Source organism: Aptenodytes patagonicus, chromosome 2 (genome assembly GCF_965638725.1).
Source record: "Aptenodytes patagonicus chromosome 2, bAptPat1.pri.cur, whole genome shotgun sequence".
Classification (NCBI taxonomy): domain Eukaryota; kingdom Metazoa; phylum Chordata; class Aves; order Sphenisciformes; family Spheniscidae; genus Aptenodytes; species Aptenodytes patagonicus.
The window spans coordinates 129,484,970-129,503,986 of NC_134950.1; the positions used below are offsets into that span (position 1 = coordinate 129,484,970).

General features: G+C 38.8%; 1 protein-coding gene across 2 annotated transcripts in view; it reads right to left on the bottom strand.

Annotated features, from left to right (window-relative positions):
- Window positions 1–19,017, bottom strand: part of LOC143156937 (ubiquitin-conjugating enzyme E2 E2) — a 219,753-nt gene that overhangs the window by 199,968 nt on the left and 768 nt on the right. Inside the window, exons 2-3 of one of the 2 annotated variants that reach the window (XM_076331199.1) lie at window positions 14,834–15,017; window positions 6,709–6,759 (exon numbers count right to left, since the gene is read on the bottom strand). In XM_076331199.1, the coding sequence (XP_076187314.1) occupies window positions 6,709–6,759; window positions 14,834–15,009 (227 nt within the window). In that variant the 5' untranslated portion in view covers window positions 15,010–15,017. Of the gene's footprint in view, window positions 1–6,708; window positions 6,760–14,833; window positions 15,023–19,017 lie in introns of both variants that reach the window. The other variant, XM_076331198.1, reaches the window with a different exon arrangement.

A 19,017-nucleotide genomic window follows, 5' to 3' on the forward strand; every position in this document is an offset into this window, starting at 1 on the left:
CCTTTTCCTCCTGGGAGAGAAGTTGTCATCATTCGAAAACTGGGAGAACTGGCAGAAATCATGTGGAGGTATTGTTATGCTGGGAGGATATTAATGGGTGTTGTCAGCCAGTTCCTTACTTCATCATCAGTGAGCGAAGTTGCCGGTCCTGGCAAGTAGCCAGCGGCAGGCTCCCTTTACTGCCCCCTTTTTTTTTTTTCTTCCCCCTCCCCTCCCGTCTTCATGAAAGTTGCTAAGGTTTCTAGCCACCAACGCCTGCAATACATCCTGAAGGTTCTGAGTGCTGCATGTAATCAATCCTAAAATCACCCCATGACTGCAAGCAGTAACGGAATCAAACATACATTCAGAATTCAGTTTATTCAATGAAAAAAAGAAAAAAAAAAAGCTCAGTGCTGCCTAGTAATTTTTCATATCAAACATACATTTTCAAACGTACCAGATCACTAAAGAAACATCAGCTGTATTTTAGATGGTCTTCCAAGTATACTGCATCTTGACACATGGAAGACCCATGAAAAGAAACATCTGTGCGTTATTTTTTAAAAACAGATGCTTTGTGAACAATATGATACTGAAAGGTCTAGAGTCACTTTTACAGTGAAAATAAACATATTTTAAAAAAATGTTTTAGTACAGTTACATGCTTCAGACCTTAAAGCACAAGTGCCACTGTCCTGCACTGTCTTAAAAGAAAATAGCTAAAGGAATCAAAAGATTACATATTAAAAGTAACCTGACACTTTTCATCTGAAGTACTTCAAGGTACCAAGGTAATAAATCTAAAAAACCCACCAATTGTAAAAAACAGGCAAGCTAACTCAAGTGATAAAATATAGTATAGTTGCTATTATAAAATATAATCCCAGTGCAATCGTTAACTTGCATGTTTTTGGGACATGTTTCTTGCTGCTTTTGAAGCAGAAAGGGAATCAAAATTAAAAAATAAAGCAGTTGCAATGAGCACTCAAATACATTTTACATTTGTTCTTATCCTCAAATGAATGTTAATACATCATAGATTTAAAAACAACAGGATTCTGCACATTAATATCAACTGCTTCTAGGCATATCTGTTTGATTAAGTTTTGCTATTTGCTGTAAACTCTTAAGAGGCCTAGCCAGGCAAAATTATATACAATTTTCTGTGTCACATTTTCTCTAGAAGGTTATAGAAAACTAGCAGCAGATCAAAGTAAGCCTATCCAGGCAGAAGGTAAAGTCCATGGGTAACGTAATATAATGGGAAGAGGGCAGAGATTCACACCAAGGAGGCTGGTTTGTGAGGAAAAATGTTCAGAGAAAGCATTCCTTATTCTGGTTTTCATCCCGCTCACACATTAGCATCACATGCATCACAGTCATGTGCCTATGGCAGACTGATGCATCCCTAACTCAAACAATCAAAACCACTGATGACAGTTCCTTTTAAAATAAAAATATAAGCTGCTAAATCTTGGGGATTTTTTTCCAGTTGAATTTTGTGCCTAGGTCCTCCTTCGGTGAAATCCCTATCAGAAGAAATAGGATTAAGCCTTTCTTTAGCCAGAGGAGCCACTATACTCTCATACTCCTTTTAAGTGATATGACAAACATGAGTATGATGCCGAACACCCTTTGCGCTTCCAGAGTTTTAGGAAGGAACCAGCAAATAAAGACACGCTGTTCTGTGCCTACGCTGCCTTAAAGTTTCTTCTTTGGTTACAGAGCAAGGAAGCATCACACTGAAGTAGCCTGTGCATTCTGCACAAGAGTAAAAAGAACTCAACGTGCATCTAAAGGTAGTGAAATAGGTAGTGGACACTATCTAAGCAGGTGCAGTGTTACTGAGCAAGCGCTTAATGCTACCAAAATCGTTATGTAAACTCTGTGCAAGCTAAAGGAGACTAACCAAAAGAGAAGCAAATTTAGGTTCAGCAAATTGCTTTAAAAACAGAATCCTTCCAGCACCCAAGAGGAATTGGTTTTGCATTTGGAGAAGGCATTACTCTGCTTTCTTCAAATATTTTCACATTTATTCAAATATTTTAAGGAAACATATGTAACCAAGGTTATTCAGACCCCTTCCATCCCCAAGTCAAACTGACGATGTAAGCATGTGATCTAAAAAACTCTAAGGCATCTCTTTGCTTGCATTGGAAAGCTACATGAGCGTCCCTGTGCTTGTGTGTGTGTGCACACATAGGGAAGAGGGGAAGACCTCCTTAACAAGCTCCTCGAGTGAGAGGGAAGGAAGGAGACTGGAGTAGGCCAGAGCAGCACGACAGATACTTGCTGTACCTGCTGCTCTAGGTGCCTACACTTCTACCTCTCTACATCGTAGAGCAAGGCTGCAAATCTTCTCCCTCCCAGTCGTCCCATGAAATTGTGCTTTTGTTTTCTGCTCCTGACACTTGTGCCATCCCCTTAGCTTTAAAGTAGCACAGGGCAAGAGTTTAAACAAATGGCCCCAACAACAATAACTTAAACTGATGGAATTCACATAATCCCTTAGAGTCGTGAAGATCCCGGCCTCACCATTTCAGCAAAAACAGAGCCAGAGCAATATTGAACAGGAATGTCAGTCTCCATACAGTCATTAGCAGCACAAGAGGCGTCCATGAGGCACGCTGACCTCTCTCCCCAAGCCACGTTGAGTAACTTGCCATTCCACTTGGCTCTTCGCTACATCACCCCCAAAAGAACTGTGTTCTAAGTCTTTTCAGTGTGATTACTTTTCACAAGCAAAATACTAGGATCAGATATGTTGGTTGCTTATCAATTTTTCAGATAGTATAAGAAGCAAGGAATTTGTAATGATTCCAAACTAACAGAAGAGATAAGACTACATGCAGGGTTTAAAATTGATTGTTTTGGAACGAGAACCAGTCAATTTGCCCACTAAGCTGTGCAGCCCTTTAAAGTACATTTCTGAGCCTCAAACATCACCCATATTGCTACCAGAAAAAGAAATAAAATGTATACACATAAAAGGAATTGCAGTAAATACACAGAAAAGAGAAGAATGGTGACAAATATGCTAGAGAACATCAAAAGAAAACACAAAGAGGAAGACAGGGAACAACAGTGACTTAATAGGAAAATTTTGAGCAGTTGCTCCAAGTGGTGTCCACAGAGAGCTGCTATTCGCTTTGTGCTGGCTCTCCTTTTTTCCAGCTGCTAAGTTCACATTGAAAGAAGCTAAAAATACATTAACTTCTTTCCAAATATTATTTTCCCATGTAAGCAATTGGTATAAGTTGCCACAGAGATGTTGTTCTCTTGCCAGTGAGAAGGGAAATAGTATACAACGCTGACAATAGAAGTTGTATTCTATGAAATCTATTGTCTTGGACAAGATGCAGTCTAAAATATGGGAAAGTTTGAAAAGGCATTATTTTAGCTACAAGAATTCCCAACTATTCCCTTCTTCCAGCGAGGCAATATATGAAAATGATACTTAAAGATGAGGTTTTTATCGCCTGTGAGAAAAGGTATACTCTGCACTACTCAGAGGTATAATATGTGCAACATTTCTAGCAATCAAGCTTTGGTATTTCAGTGAGGAGGAAAAAAAAAGAAGAGTGGCAAACGTCTACAATTTAGGTATACTGTCTCCTGACAAACTAAAATTTCACAATGCTGCAGATTTAAAATACAAATATACCTGCTTAGCATTCAGGACTCTCCTTGACAGTAAATTCAGCTCTATACAAAAGTAAAGGGGGGGAGGTATTGGACACAACACATACCAAAAACCATCCAGTTCTTTCTGTTAAATGTGAAGTGTAACAGGCTTTTTTATGACATGCCTTCCTCCAAAAATAGCCATGATTACACTGCTCAACTCCCACAAGCCCCCCAGCTGGACTTTCTGACACTTAGAAGATTATACATTCTCAGTCCTGAGGAACGATCCAAAGTTTGGGGAGTCAAGAGGACTCTTTCAATTGCCCAGAACCCAAACTACAGAATATGAAATACAACAATACCTATGGAGGCAGGCAACTCCGATTTCTTATAACATTAAATCTTCTTTTAAAGCCAAACATGACAGATTTTTTAGGACCTCTGAAATCCACAGCTTTCCACAGTTTTGGAGAGATGCTGCAAGTCGCAGCAGTGATAATCTGCCAGTTATAAGGCACGTGTGTGAGCAAGACTTTTTGTGTCTTCCAGACAAACAAGAAGATTATATAGCCTATTCCCTTCATGGGGATGAGGCGGGGGAAGCGTTAAGACTGCAGCTGCTGCAGAAGTGGAAGCTGCAACTCCCTTGGAGCTTGTACTGACTGTGTAGCCTAGCATGCCATTAAGGGATGCTACTGTACTACAGATACTGTTCTATTTGGGTTTTTTTCCTGAATGAGACAAACCTGAAGCTTTGGCCTGCTGTAGTTAACGGAAAGTCTTGCAACACATCTTGCAATATTCCACCCAAGTTCCAATTCAGCTCAATATCCTGCCTATCAGAAGTTCCTAAATAACTACTTAGAGAGTATTCTTGAATAATACAGCTTTCCTTCACGTCTTCTGTGACATTTAGTTTTGAGATTTATCACATGCCTATTGCCCAATCGTGATTTATTTTATATATAAAAGAGAACACATAGTGAAGGCACGCTGGAATCGCAACCATTTCAAGTAGCCTACATCAGTAAGAAACTTACCTTTATGAAATATGTTTTTTTAATAGAAAATGTAACACCTCTTATAACAATTAGCGAAATTTCGCTAAAAACAAGAAAGGATGTATCAATACTTTAGGGTAAGATATTCTGTACTATAGCTTGGCTTTCTTCATTATGCTGAAGAATCATGTCTGGCTGGTGTATTTATTTTGTAATGTTTAACTATAATAGAAAATAGATGAAGTTCAAATGAAAACACTGTTTAGACTATGTCAACAGAGCATAAAACTAAATGAAGTGATGCCATATTGACTATAAAAACATATTTGCTAATAGTAAAGTTACTAATGGTTATCTATCAAGATCACAACATGAAATAATTCTGCATCTTAAGAACTGTGTTAAAGCAGCAGACACATGAAGTTAGGTGTAATTTTTTGATTTTGCAAAACAGCAACGTGCAGTGCACTTTATTGCTATTTTATCATTAGTGTAAATAACTAAAAAAAAAAACAAACCAGGAAATCTCCAGCTCACTTTTTTTTTTTAAATTGCAAGTCACCAAAGGGCTTTCCACTAAGACAGCCAATGCTCACTTTACACTTGCTAGCAAAAGAAAATCAAGTAACAGTATCTTGTATACTGAAACAACTGCTTTGTTACAAAGGGAAGGATTCAGAAAACTAGAACAAATGACACTGCTGTAAAAACCATAAGCCTTTTAGACTCAGTTCAAAGACTTACGCATTCTTCTGCAACAGACTGAAGTTTTATATTCATCTCAGCAAATCAATCCACTAATAGGCATCAGTCATCAACACCTAAGTAAAGATCTGCCATTTGAAACAGCTTTGATGTGATTGAAGACTCGCATGCAGTCGTAAGTATGACAGAACAGCTTAGCTATTAAAATGTTTTATCTAGCAAAGAACTGTTCATCCTAATTGACTGAAATACTCTTTGAACGCTATTATTGCAAGGCTACTTCACTACGCAGCGCTTTAGTACATAGCCACTTGACTTATATCTTGAGATCCAGCACAACCACATCAAATCTTGTTAGAATATTTTCTCACACATACTTTTGTCAAGAGACCAAAACAATAAAGCTGACTGTCATTTTTACAACCAGTTGCTTAGTTAATTCGATACTGAAACGTACTGGGATTCATTATAAAAGCTGCATGCAATCAGCCATTTCTATCAATCTTTCTTTTTACTGCACTAATAGAATGAATCCTACTAACCACATCAGTTGAAATGGGTTGGCAGGACTGGATGGAAGCTATTCCTCTGCACCGAGCCCGACCTCTCACTGCGAGAGGTGCGGTGGCAGGGGCTCCTTTAAGCAGCGCTGTGCAGCCCTGGCCCAGCTCCAACACTGACCATATGTCACGCTGACAGATAAGAAGCCGGAGACAGCCATCTGAAAACAACTGTATACCGCCCCGGCCACCAGGCAGCGAGGGTTTCTAGGCCTACCTCATTACTCATTTCAAAGCCAGTTTTAAACACACCGAAAGTAAACGTACCTGACCAAAAAAAAAAAAAACCAAACCAAAACAAAAAAACCAAAACACAAGCACAAAGTCATTATTAGAAGGGCTATGCAATGATATACTCTATTTCAGGAAGTTTCCACTGAATATTGTAATTGATCACCAGAAACACAGTTGGAAGATTAATAATAGTTTGTGCCTATAACATTTTTCCTTCTCCATTATATTCACAGCGTGTTAACAATTTGCAAGAAAAAGGAATCAAACATACCGGCAACTGCCACCAAGATTACATTTTACAGAATCAAACAAAATGCTATTGATTTAATACCTCAAATGAAGGGTGATTTGATTTTTACCCTGTATCTATTAATGCATTGTAGAGTTCATCAGTTTTTATCATTACTTTTGTTACCAGGAAGTATGTCATAAAAATTCCTTGTATGTAGGCAAACATTATCTATCAGCTTTTATTCCAAAATTACTAAGTAATCAGCACAAAGGAATAGCTAAAATTTACTCCAGTCCCCTATGCAATTTCCATAATTCCATATATTCCATTTCCATATTCCAAATTAATAAAATCCAGGTGAACTTACCTACAGTTTGGAGGAGGGTCTAATGTAATTTCTGCAAGTTCCTTCTGAATTCTTAAGAGAAAAAAAAAAATATTATCAGGACTTTTTTGCAATATATTTCTTTCAACTTTATGAACATTTCTACAGCAATCAATAATAATAAAACTTAATTCTTATAATTTCTGATGGAAAGCTGATGCTATAAGGTTTTATGAAACTGCTCAAGAAAATGTTGATCTAAAAATCAAATCTTTTCTGAAAAACAAGCTTCCAATCTGGGACAAATTATGAGCAGCCACATAGAAAATCCCACTTCTTCTGTAGGTCAGGGTTCTCAGCTCCTTTGCTCACTTACACAACAATTAAATGTCTCGTATATGCTCCTTCTCTATTTCCCCTCTGCCTACATGCCTCATAGCTCTTGCTCTCCAGCATATTTAACTTCTTAATGTATCTTGTACTGGCAGGGCAAAAAACCCAACTTCAGAGGGTAGTTGTCTTACTCTCCCGGAAGGAGCCCATCCCAGTCTTCTCCATAACCTCCTCCTAGGTATCGGGGGGCTGCTGTCAGGTCCCCCCGAAGCCTATCCTCAAAGGGAAGTGCTCCAGCTCCTTGGGCAGGCTGGGGACCTGCTGCTGGACTTGCTCCAACGTGTGCCTTCTTTGTACTAGGGGGCCCAAAACTGGGTACACGTTATTCCAGACGCAGTCTAATGAGAGCTAAGTAAAGGCAGATAAATCACTTTCCTCTACCTACTGACTATGCTCCTGTTAATACGGCCCAGGAGGCAGTTAGCCTTCGTTGCTGCCTCACATTGAGCTTTGTCTGCCAGGGCCCCCATATCCTTCTCAGCAGAGCTGCCCCCCGTCCGGTATTGTTACAAGGGGTTGGTCCTTCCCACATGCATGATGTTGCATCTGTCCTTGTTGAATTTCACGAGTTCCCTGTCAACCCCCTCTTGCAGCCTGCCAAGGTCTCTCTGAGCAGTAACCCTGCCCCTGTGTGTACCAGCTGCTCCCCCTGAACTCGTCATCTGCAAACTTGAGAGTGCACTCTGCCATATCCTCCAGGTCGCTGATAAAGACATGAAGCTGGGCAGGTCCAGTACAGATCCTGGCAGTACTGCACTCATTACGGGCATCCTGCTGGAGGTCTTCCTCCAGGCAGAGCAACTTCGTTGTTAAGGATTTCTGGATATTCCCAGGCTGACGCTCCCATGCCAAGTCCTTGAATTCCTGATCTCTGCCACATCTGGCAATACGGGCTCTTTTCCGTTACACCAGCATCTGCATCAGAGCCAGTATATCCCCCTCTGAAGAAAGTTAAACATGCAGAGTAGGAGTTTACAGAGTTCCCGAAGGAACTTGTAGGAGTTCCCAAAGCCTTGCCAGAATATGACGCCATAAGCAGGACTGCGATGGCCACCTGCCCTATAAACTACGCCCAAGGCTTTTTATAGGCTACTTCAGTACAAAAACATGAACATTTAGAAGGAGGAAGGAAAAGAAAACCAATTCAGTGTACCCTCAGTATTTTCTTCTTCCCTTCTCCTTCACGGGATTTCATGTACAGGAGCAAATTGCTATTCTTGTTATTCCCTACACTAAGAAAGAAAACCTGCATGATAATACAACACAAATTCCTGAGATACGTGCTCAAGCCACAACCCAAAAGTTCAGGCCTGACCTGAAGTACACGCACACACCTTGTTAAAAATGACTGCCACCCATTTTGCACATAAATACAGGCAAAGAAAATGGTTTATCAAAATAAACATTCAGATATATTGGCATATATAACATAAAAATGAGTAGTTTAATTCTCTGTATAATGTTAAAATCCAAACACAATCTTACATGCTAAGGAGTCTCACAGCCACTATCAAAATTCCCCTTATGCCACTATGAGTTGATTTTATGGCTATAATGAATAAATGAACCAAAGGCAGTAGAGGAACTGGCCTGAACCAGAAACTCCAATCCTTTATCGTTCACATTCTGAAATAATTAGGACATACGTGGACAAGATTTGTAGGTAGAGGTAATAATCGTTTATTAGATCAGCCGATATCGTTGAAAAGACAAAAATACTCTTTCAGATGCTTAGCTTTCCTTCTAACCTCTATGCACCCCAACCCTACATACACACACACTAGTTACTCTGTAGAGGGGGAGAAATTAGATGTTTATTTGCTTTTTCTAGTCATTGAAATATTTACATCTCCAGTACATAGAATTTCCCCAATAAATAACATTCCTTTCTTGTAAAAATACAGGCACAGGCTGCTTAATCAATATTTGCAGCAAGTCATTGTAGTAACACCGAAAATCCACCATATTTTTTAAAAGGGAAAATCTGATTAGTGAAGTCTAAGCACAACAAACACGTTGCTTTTAAAAAGCTACTCCATTTAAATAATCCTAACAGTTCACACCTTTTACAAGGGAGATCTTACAAGTGTGGGAGATGCTTAAAATATTTCTTCTGCGTATGACAAATTTCTGCTGTGTTTTTGAAATTTATACTGTCACAAATTCAAATCATGGAAAGCATGGAATCTTCAGTTTCATGTTTTATGGGTTTTTTTGCTTTTTCTGCCTTTTGGGAAGTTACAGAATGATGGCATTGAACTTCTATAGAGTCAGGGATTACTCCTTTGCTTTACATATAGTAGTAAGAGCAGTTAATATTTCATTGCATTACAATGAGTCTGAGACACATCAAGAATGGATCGACAAGTGCAGCTTAAGTCCTAGATCAAAAACCTTATATTCTTCCTCCTAAATCCTAACCCATGTCCCTTCCATTCTGAAAACAAAAGGGTACAGAGCTCTCTCCTTTTTTCCCTCTGTTCTAATTCAACACAAAATTTCTAACTTCTAATGCCAAGAGCACTAAAATGGTCCTTTTTCAAGCTTTTCCTGTGATTGAGCAAAAAAGAACAAAATACCTTTCTGCTTCAAGCGATAAAAATTGATCAGATGGTACTTTCTGTGTATGTTCAAAAGTCCTAATTGCTTTTGCAAGTATCTAAGATAAAGAGATGTTTCATTCATGATTAATTTTATACAAACAAGATACAACATATTAATACAATACTGTCCATCAATTGCTCCTCAGCAAGTTGTCCGTGTTTATTTTCCTACTTTGTGGCATCCCAAACTAAAATTAATATATACACCTTACACCTCTTTTGTTGCAACCTTAATTTACCTTGCATTCATGCTGAGAGCACATTCATAAACAGTTTCTGTAGAGCAGCTGACACGCAATAGCTTGTTCACATGTCACAGCATTCAAAGTTACAATTAAATCGTTAGACAACATCCCAGAGAGCCTTGCACTGATAGAGACCTCCAATGTGCAAGCCGGCCTTTGTCTGCACGAGTTATTCCACTGCTCTGGCACTTGTTTCATATCTCCATTGAGATGCCCTCAGAATCTGGCATAGGAGAGGATGTGCCTCATTTCCTTTGCTGATCACAGAGGGTTCACCGCGAGAATACGTGGCCGCTGGCAACAAAACATTTTTTGCAGGGTCCTTTCTGGCATCTCTTTGGATTTTCTGCCTCAGTACAGTTATGTTTAGCTATGTCAGAGAGGAAAAAGGACTCTAAATTAAAGTCATTATATATATATATATACAGTTTATATTTAAACTAATGACATACTGGTTTACTATATATTTGGGAGCGGGGTGACGGCAGGGGGAGAAGCCCTTGCTAGTAATCAAAGCCCTGGGCTGTACACATCTAATTTGCAATGTCAGATCTGACACTCTTTGTTTGGTCTTAAAGAAGTCATTTGACCCCTCTCTCTCTCATATATATATATACACACACACACGTATAAAAATATTTTTCCCCTCCATTTGACGAACAGAAAAGAACAAACATAGTTGCCTTTCAGTAATAGTGCAAAGGTTAATCTACCCCTAAATTCAGAAGCATGAAAGTACATTGTGGATTTCAAATATTATTAATTCTCACAGACACATATTTACTACTGTTCCAAGCCTAGGGGGACTGTGTGTTGTTTCCTTCATGAAACAGTTAAAGCTCTCTAAAGCTAAGAGAGAACTGAACATATCAGAGGATTTCCCAATATGATTAATAGGAAAAGAAGCAAAATAAAGGACTATATGACAATGAGCTATTTTTACCACGTCTGCTTTTCCAAAATACATGCCTCTCTACCCGTAAAAGCCAGGTAAACCAATACTCCACACTGAAGAATATGCTATTTAGAAAATACTAAGAAATGCAATCACTGGTATGTATTTCAATCTTATATAAACTGTGACTGAGCAGGAAATTGATCTAAAGATGGTTAGATTCATGCTGGAGGAAAAGAAACATTCTTGCCTCCATACTAGATGCACAATAAATGACAAGGATATTTCTTATAAGAAAAAAGCACTCCATATTTTGCCGTCACATTCAACACGCTAAATATTACTCCCAAATTCCTTGAAAATAGTGCTGGGATAAACTTCTCTGACAAAAAAAAAAGAGGGGAAGAAAAAGCTCATTTTTATTTTGTTGAATTTCAAACAATTTTAATCCATTACCTATTTGCTGCTCCTTAAGGTTGTAACTTCTTTCAATAAAGAAAAGATTACAACTAAAGTTTTAAAGCTCACAATTCATTGTAGGCACAGATATTTATAAAAAAATTCCAGGGCTGGACACAAAGGTTGACAGATTTTCAACTATCAACTTCAGGAGCCAAGCAAAACAATACATTTATTTGTTGAGCTACTATGTCAGCCAAGAATGGTTACACTTCTCTCAATCCAAAGGTCATGCTAAGATTTGCTACTTAAGAGGTAACAAGATGCCTGCTGTTTTCAAGGACAGCAATTCAATTCCGTGTCTGAACTGTAATTGTGATATGCAGCGAGTTTCTCAATCTTGACATGTTAGGTAAGAAAGGTTGCTATTTAAGGTGATGCCCTCTGGGTGAGGAAAATTGAAGGACCGGCACACTGTATGACATATGCTGTAAGCTATTACACCTGTACAGCAGCTAGTCCTAAAAGTATTAACAGAGAAGGATGGCATGTGATGGCATTCTGCCTTCTTGATGCCATCTATAGCAATGCTAACAGAAGAAACTCAGTATCTTAAAAACAAAAATCTTACTCAAATATGAATTCAAGTGGTTTCATATAGCCTCCATAATCAGATCATTTTGGAAAGCAGTAAGCTGCAGGAGTAGTATATTCATACATAAGACATGATAGCAGTTTACTTTTACACAAGCAAAAGTCAGCACACTGCTAAATCTTGATTTATATAAAACCTAATGCTACTGAAAATTCTTTAAATCTAACTGACTACTTAAACATACAAATAAAAAGGAGAAGTATTCCAAATACGGATGCACAAATCTTCATTCTAATCCAAGATACCCAGTAAGTATCATAATGTAATCCAAAAATACTGTGACTACAATTCCATATGCATGAAAAAGCTTTCCAAGTGAGAAAACGTGACTTCCAAACTCAGGTTAGATTCAAGTCTGTAGTCTGTGCCAGTGCTACGTTAACTTGTTGGTGTTCTCTGCTCTAAACAGGAATTAAGGAATCTTGACCGAAGCCGCAACTGCAGTACACTCTGTTGTTCGGGGGTTTTATTGATTTTAGCAGAGTTGACTCCTTTAACTATAATGGAGTTATTAGAGTGAATTGCATAGTGAAACACTTAAGTAAAGATTATTGTGACTTTAGAGTAATGCCATACAAACCCACAGAATTCAAAGCTAGGAAAGGAAAAAGTTGCCAAGCATCTATTCAGTCTTTTTCGCTAGGACAGCTGAATTACTTAAATTTATTTCAATTTTTGAAAGATCCTGATTAAGAACAACACTCCCATTGAAGGAGTATAGCCTTATTCCTGCACTATTTTTCATTTCTAATGAACAAAAATAATAATAATAATACTATGAAGGTATTTTATATACACAGGTTCTGTAATACTTATCCCGTATTGAGGACCCTATGCCATTTTTCCTTCCTTCATGTTACTCCTCTCCTTTTTATCCTCTACTTTAATTTCTGATTTTCCTTTCTCGAGGCATTACTGATTTTAATTAAAAAGCAAAGAAACAAAACCTGTAATATGAAAACCTGGCCAGATTAAGAATGTTTATAGAAATGTAATCCCAATTCTAACACAGTGTCAAACTACTGAATACTAAAAAGAAAAAAAAAAAAGAAAAATACTATGACACCATTAAAAAAACGTTACTATAAAAACTATGTTGCTGTGATCCTTCCACAAAGTGCTATGACAACCAGCACTCCTAAAATACACTTTTTTCAAAAATATTTTTTATTGTGCACATATTTACAGAACTCTTATAAATCATCTCAGCTTTTAAAATGCGTATCAAAGGCTTTCCTTCAATATTAGTACACATGTGAAACTGGCTTTAGAGTCTAACTGGCAAACGTACCTATGTCAGCAACTGGCATAATTAGTTTCAGCAGAACCATAAGCAGATATGATTAAACTTTAAAAGGTTGATAAAAGCTCTAAGCTTTGAAGATACAAAGCTAAGATTAATAGACCAATTTCTGACATATCATTATTAATTTTTTAATAGGATAGCGTCCACAGGCCCTTGTCAGAATTGTGGCATCATTACATTAGGCATTGTACAAAGTTCAGAATACACAGACTCTTTTCTAAAGATGTTAAAAACTGTTTTTTATGACCTTAAAAGTCATGACTAGTCCAATACTCCTAATATTTAAAAAATAACAATAGCAAGAAGCAGACGAAAGAGAAGAAGGCCAGAAACCGTAACGGCTGTGAGGATTAACTACATGAATAACATCATGGTTTGAAGTGAAAGCTGGTGGTTTTTTTTTTTCTTTTAGTCATAAAAGGAAACATGGGCAAGCTTTGCTGGCCATCCTGTAAGTGATATGACCACGTAATCTCCGAATAGTGTCATAGTAGGAATGGGTCTTCAGAAAAACATTTCATCAGGGAAGAAAAAAAGAAGAAAGGCTAGCTGTAAGGAAGGTATCTATGGCAGAAGAAAAGCATGACAATACCTCACTGGAAAGACAGAAGAGACTTCAGTTCAGAAAAGTATGTAAATGGTAAGGGACAGATTAATCCAAGACAAAGACTTTAATCCTGAAGAGATGTACACACACGTTTATATACTGGTATTTACGGACTCCTACTATCCGCATATGTTATAGATTATGGCAATAGGGCCTTGATGCTTCTCCCTTACCACAGCACCATAGCGGCACAACTCCAATGGTTTTTCTTGTAGTTTACATGGCCTTGAATTAGCAAAGAAACAGGATCTGGGAATTCTGCATCAGGACAGTCTGCAGAATTGGTTTCTTGTCAGATTATTTTAAAAGTGTTTTTTAACTTCAATCGCTGTAATGCCATTTGAATTCTGCTGCCTAGACTAACACCCCTACGTGTACTAATGGAGCAACACTAAGCTGTAAATTCCTTCCGTCTGGTCCAAGCAACACAGTTGTTATCTGGAGACTGACATGATAGCATAGAATAATTTAAATAGCTATTCTACAAACCCACCCTTCCTCTCAAGCAGAAAAGAGAAGGAAAAGAAGTGGGTATTAAAACAGACCACAGTTTAAAGTAATGAAACCAACATGCATTTGTTGTTCACTCAAATATTTCTGACCTGACCATCTGGGAAAAGGAAACGCAGTACTTTACAGCAATAGGTATTACGGTAGTCCTAACATGCTGAGTTACTGAACTGTCTGAAATGTTTATGGTTAATTAACTGTAAGTTACACTGACAAGTTTCAACATCAGTCATACATACACATACAGAGATATATTTTATAAGGCTACAAAACTGTCTGACTTTTACTAGCAATAAAAAAATGTCAGCTTTTATCATGCAAGCTACTATTAAAACCATGTGAAAGAGCCAATCTGTCAAAGAAAGGAAAAAAGTATACAGGTCTCATTATTGTGACCAGTCTCAAAAGGCTATTACACTGACATAGTAGTGTTATAATAAAACATTTTAATTATATTATAATATTAGAAAATTAATATACTGAGTCAATACATACATCTGATAGTCAGCTGAAAAAACAGAAAGGAAAATAAACAGCCAGAAAGAACACCATACCTTTTAGCACTAGTTGACAGTTTAGCAGCTGTTTTGCTTGATATTTTGCCCTCTTTTTTCTTGGGTTGAACTTGCTCCCTTTCTTGTTCCTGCTGAACACCTTCACGCTGATCTCCATCAGAGCTCCCTCCACTAGTGCTTGGACTATCATCCACTCTCTGCCCCTCTGTAGACATGGCAGATGCTGCACTGAACAAAAAACAAACAACAGAAGTTAGCTTTTTCAGAAGAAACTGTCCAATAGTATTTCTTACATGCCTTAAGGAAATAACACACAAGATTTATGTCTTTGTCTTAATACATAATGCCTGTGTTACAGGACTTCAGTAATCTTAGTACTGAAAAGTTTTGCCATAAACATCTTAACAATAATTCAGGAGTTGGTCATTTTAAATCCCATACCAAATAAATAATAAACCCTTATATATACGAAAAGCATAAGTTATTGTAGTTAAGCAGGAAACATAATTCTGTAAGTATAACACCATTCACTGTGAATGATATTTTTCAACTGCTGGGCAATATCATGAGTTAGCTATCTCATCACTATGCCACCGGTTCAAATCTAGCATAGTTTGTTAAAAACTGAGAGCTATTACTATCTTAAGACTCTCTGTTATCCCATATGAAATATATCTGTGGGCTTATTCCAAGTCCACCATGTGGGGTTTCCACATTACAAAATCCACAGCTTGGCATGCTTGATGGAAACATTCACAGAACCAAAAGGCACTAACACAGGACTGTTTGTATTTACTAAAACGGTACGATTCTAGAGCGGTAAACATGCTGGTAGAGGATATAAGGAAGTTTTTTCCTGAGAAATTCTGTTCAGGCAACATGAGGCAACAAAGCTGTCAGAGAACACGAGCGACAAGAAATCTCAGTATATTTCAGAAGTCAAGTTAATGTTTTATTTTCAAGCTTCTGACACTAGTTAGCTATTTTCATTTCTTCCTTCATTTTAAATAGTATAACAATATGCCGACAGATGAGGAATTACAAGCCCACTGTTACAGCTGTCATGACTTCTCAAACTGTTCTAATGAAGGGCAGATGTCCATGAAAAACTCTTACTGAATTAGCAAATGTGGTGGCAATGACTGTTAGAAAATTTTACAAAAAAAAAAAACCAAACCAAGAAGGTCTTTCCTTTAACTCCAAACCTATAGTTTATATATGTATTTTATATATCATCCTCTAGAGATTTTAATAAAAGAACCACCTTCAAAGCACACAGGCCCAAATGTTACTTGCTTATACCCACGCAATCCCCATATATCTGGGTGGTTTTCTGATCGAATCTGTCTGAATCAAGAATTTGCTCTTTCATACACAAAGACTTTTAAATTGCTGTGAACTTCAACTTGCTTTTCCTCTTACCTGTGTACAGACACCATCACAACTAAGAACAAAACTATTCACCTTTACTATTATAAGTTTTAATACTCTCTCAAGGGAGAATAATGAGATTGCAGGCTCAGATTCAACCATGCTCATTCAGTGGGTTAAACAAAGTTCATCTCCCTGCACATATTTATGGAAAGAGACAGCAAAAGAAAAGTAAAGTAACATCAATGCCAACCGGGTTATGCTGAAAAGGACGTTTTTTGAAAAGGCCGTAAGTGTTCTAGTTATAGCTGCATGGAAGAAAATAAATTTACTCCTATTCTCCAAAAGCCTTACCAAGTTCTAATTCTATCAAATAGTACACACTGTGGAGAGGAACAACTAATATTTTCAGGCATTATTGACACAATCCAACTAACTTGAGGAGGAATTAGGTCTTTTTTGTCTAATTCATGAAGCTACACTGAAAAGGAAATCTGGAAGTACGGCATCCCTTCAAAATGTTTAGATGCTAAAAGAAATAGCAAGTAATAGCAAGTGATGGATATGGGACCAGGTTTCCCTTAATAAGCTTAAGCTACATTTGGGATTTTATTATGGAAAAGAATATTTTATAAATGTATAATTATATTTATATAAATTTATATAAAAACACAACACCTATCCTGCTCATTGAAGCAACTGAATTAATGCATAGTTTGCGTCCTAAAAATAAAATACAAAAATTGTTCATTCTTAGAAAACCATTCTTCCTACAGTACAGCTACAACATTATATTTAACATAATTCATATATTTACACAGGTTAATGTTTAGATATTTATATCCTGGTTGCCAGATTTTAAGATAAAAGCAACAGAAGATTTAGATGTAATAAAACACAGAAGTATCGTATTCTGACAAGTCAAAATATGCATTTAATAACTATAATGCAATTTTGATAGTAGGTACCCATTTTCTTTGCTTCTACATACAGCTAAGATACAATCATCCTTTTTTATAACACTTTTGATGGCCTTTATTTACTCTAGATTTTACTTCTTGCTTAATACATCTAATTTTAAAGAGAAAAATTCTCTTCACGATGTACATAGGCTTTAACACTGCAGGGCAGAAAGTTAAAAGCATATTTAATAAAGCCTATATGCATAGGACATCTGCTGTGAATAATCCTGGCTATAAATATTACTATTATCCAAAAACAACTGTATTCACTTCGTAAGTTCAGGTTACTATCCAGCAAACACTGTAACAGTAGCCCAGAGCATATAATTACTGTAACATGTAATGCCAGCATTTACAACAGGAAAATGCTTAAATCTGTCATTTGATGTCTGGCTAGTTTCTTGGGTTTTTTTCCTCTCTCCTCTCTCTGTTCCCTTTCCTGACATCCAGGCAGTTCTTTCCGTGCCCTCTCCTCACAATATCTGCAATTTTAGGAATTTTGCATAATTCAAGGGATGCTCAATACTGCGGTAAAAGTGTGTTTTAAAGGGCCTGAAGTTAGACACTTCAAACGTGGTCAAACTTAAGAGACAAACACATGAACAAATAAGAGAATGGGGGGGAAAAAAAAAAAATCAACCGAGGGGATGACACTGTTAGGAAAACATTTCACTGCCACGAACACAGAGAAATACAAGATACTCTGTGAATCTGGACAGCCATGAGTGTGTTTGCAACTGTCACACGGAGTGAGAGGAAAGACACACGATGTCCAGGTCCCCGGCTGCCAGGCTATTCTACATTCAGACAAGGGTTGCTAACCTCCCTGCTGTTGTGCTGAGAAAAATGAGCAGAGGGGATACAGGAAGGAGTGAAAGGGGACTTAAAAGTCTCTCCCTTAACGTGAGATGATTCAGCAGACACACAGATTACAAGTGTAACTACAACTATCAATTCTAAGCGAAGAGTGTCCAAAAGATCCTGCTTCTCTTCTATATATCCACTGGCACCTTCCCCTCCCTCCTCAAAAGGAAAAAAAACCCAAAAACAAACCACAACAACAAAAAAAAAAACCAACCACCACCACCCCCCCCAAAAAAAAATAATCCAGCAGTCAGGGACAGAGACATCCTGGCAACGTGCAGATGGGTCCCAAGGGCAGCAGAGCTAGTGACAATGTCTTTCTAAAACGGTCTTAATTTCCTATAAGCCAAGATAAATTGAACATTTCTGCAGGGTCCACGAAGAGCAGCAACAGCAGCAGCCGCCTTACTTCATCTTCATTAGAAACCGTAAAGGGCAAAAGGACCAAAACATCACAGGAGGGGACGCAGAAGGAGCCCGGTTTCTGGCCGGGCAGGGTCCGCCTCTGAGAGGGGCACCCGGAGGGACGGGACGGCAGCCCCGGGCTCCCACGGCCCCACCGCCGCGGGTGGGTACCCACGCGACTCGCCCGTCTCCCCCCGCCCGTCGGGGAGACCCAGCGCGCGGCATCGGGCCGCACCGGGGGGTGGGGGGCGGGGCATCGGCACCCCCAAACACCACACGCATCCCGCACGCACCCCCCCGGCCAGGCAGGCGGCGGCCGGGCCGGGGTGAGAAGTAGGAGACAGCCGGGGAGAGGAGGAGGAGGAGACTGCGAGAGGAAGACGTCGGGGGCACATGAGGGAAGGGAGGGGGTTGGGCTGCGGGGCTCCTCGGGGCGCTCCGGGGGGGGTGGGGATAGTGCCCCTCCCGAGGGGCTCCAGCCCGGGGCGCCCACCGCTGCGGCGGGGGGTGTGTGGGGATGGCGTACCCCGGGAGGGTCGGTCATGGGGGGGGGGGGGGGCGGGGGGTACCCCGGCGCCGGAGCGACCCAGGGGTGCAGCGAGTGCCGCGGGGACCACGCGA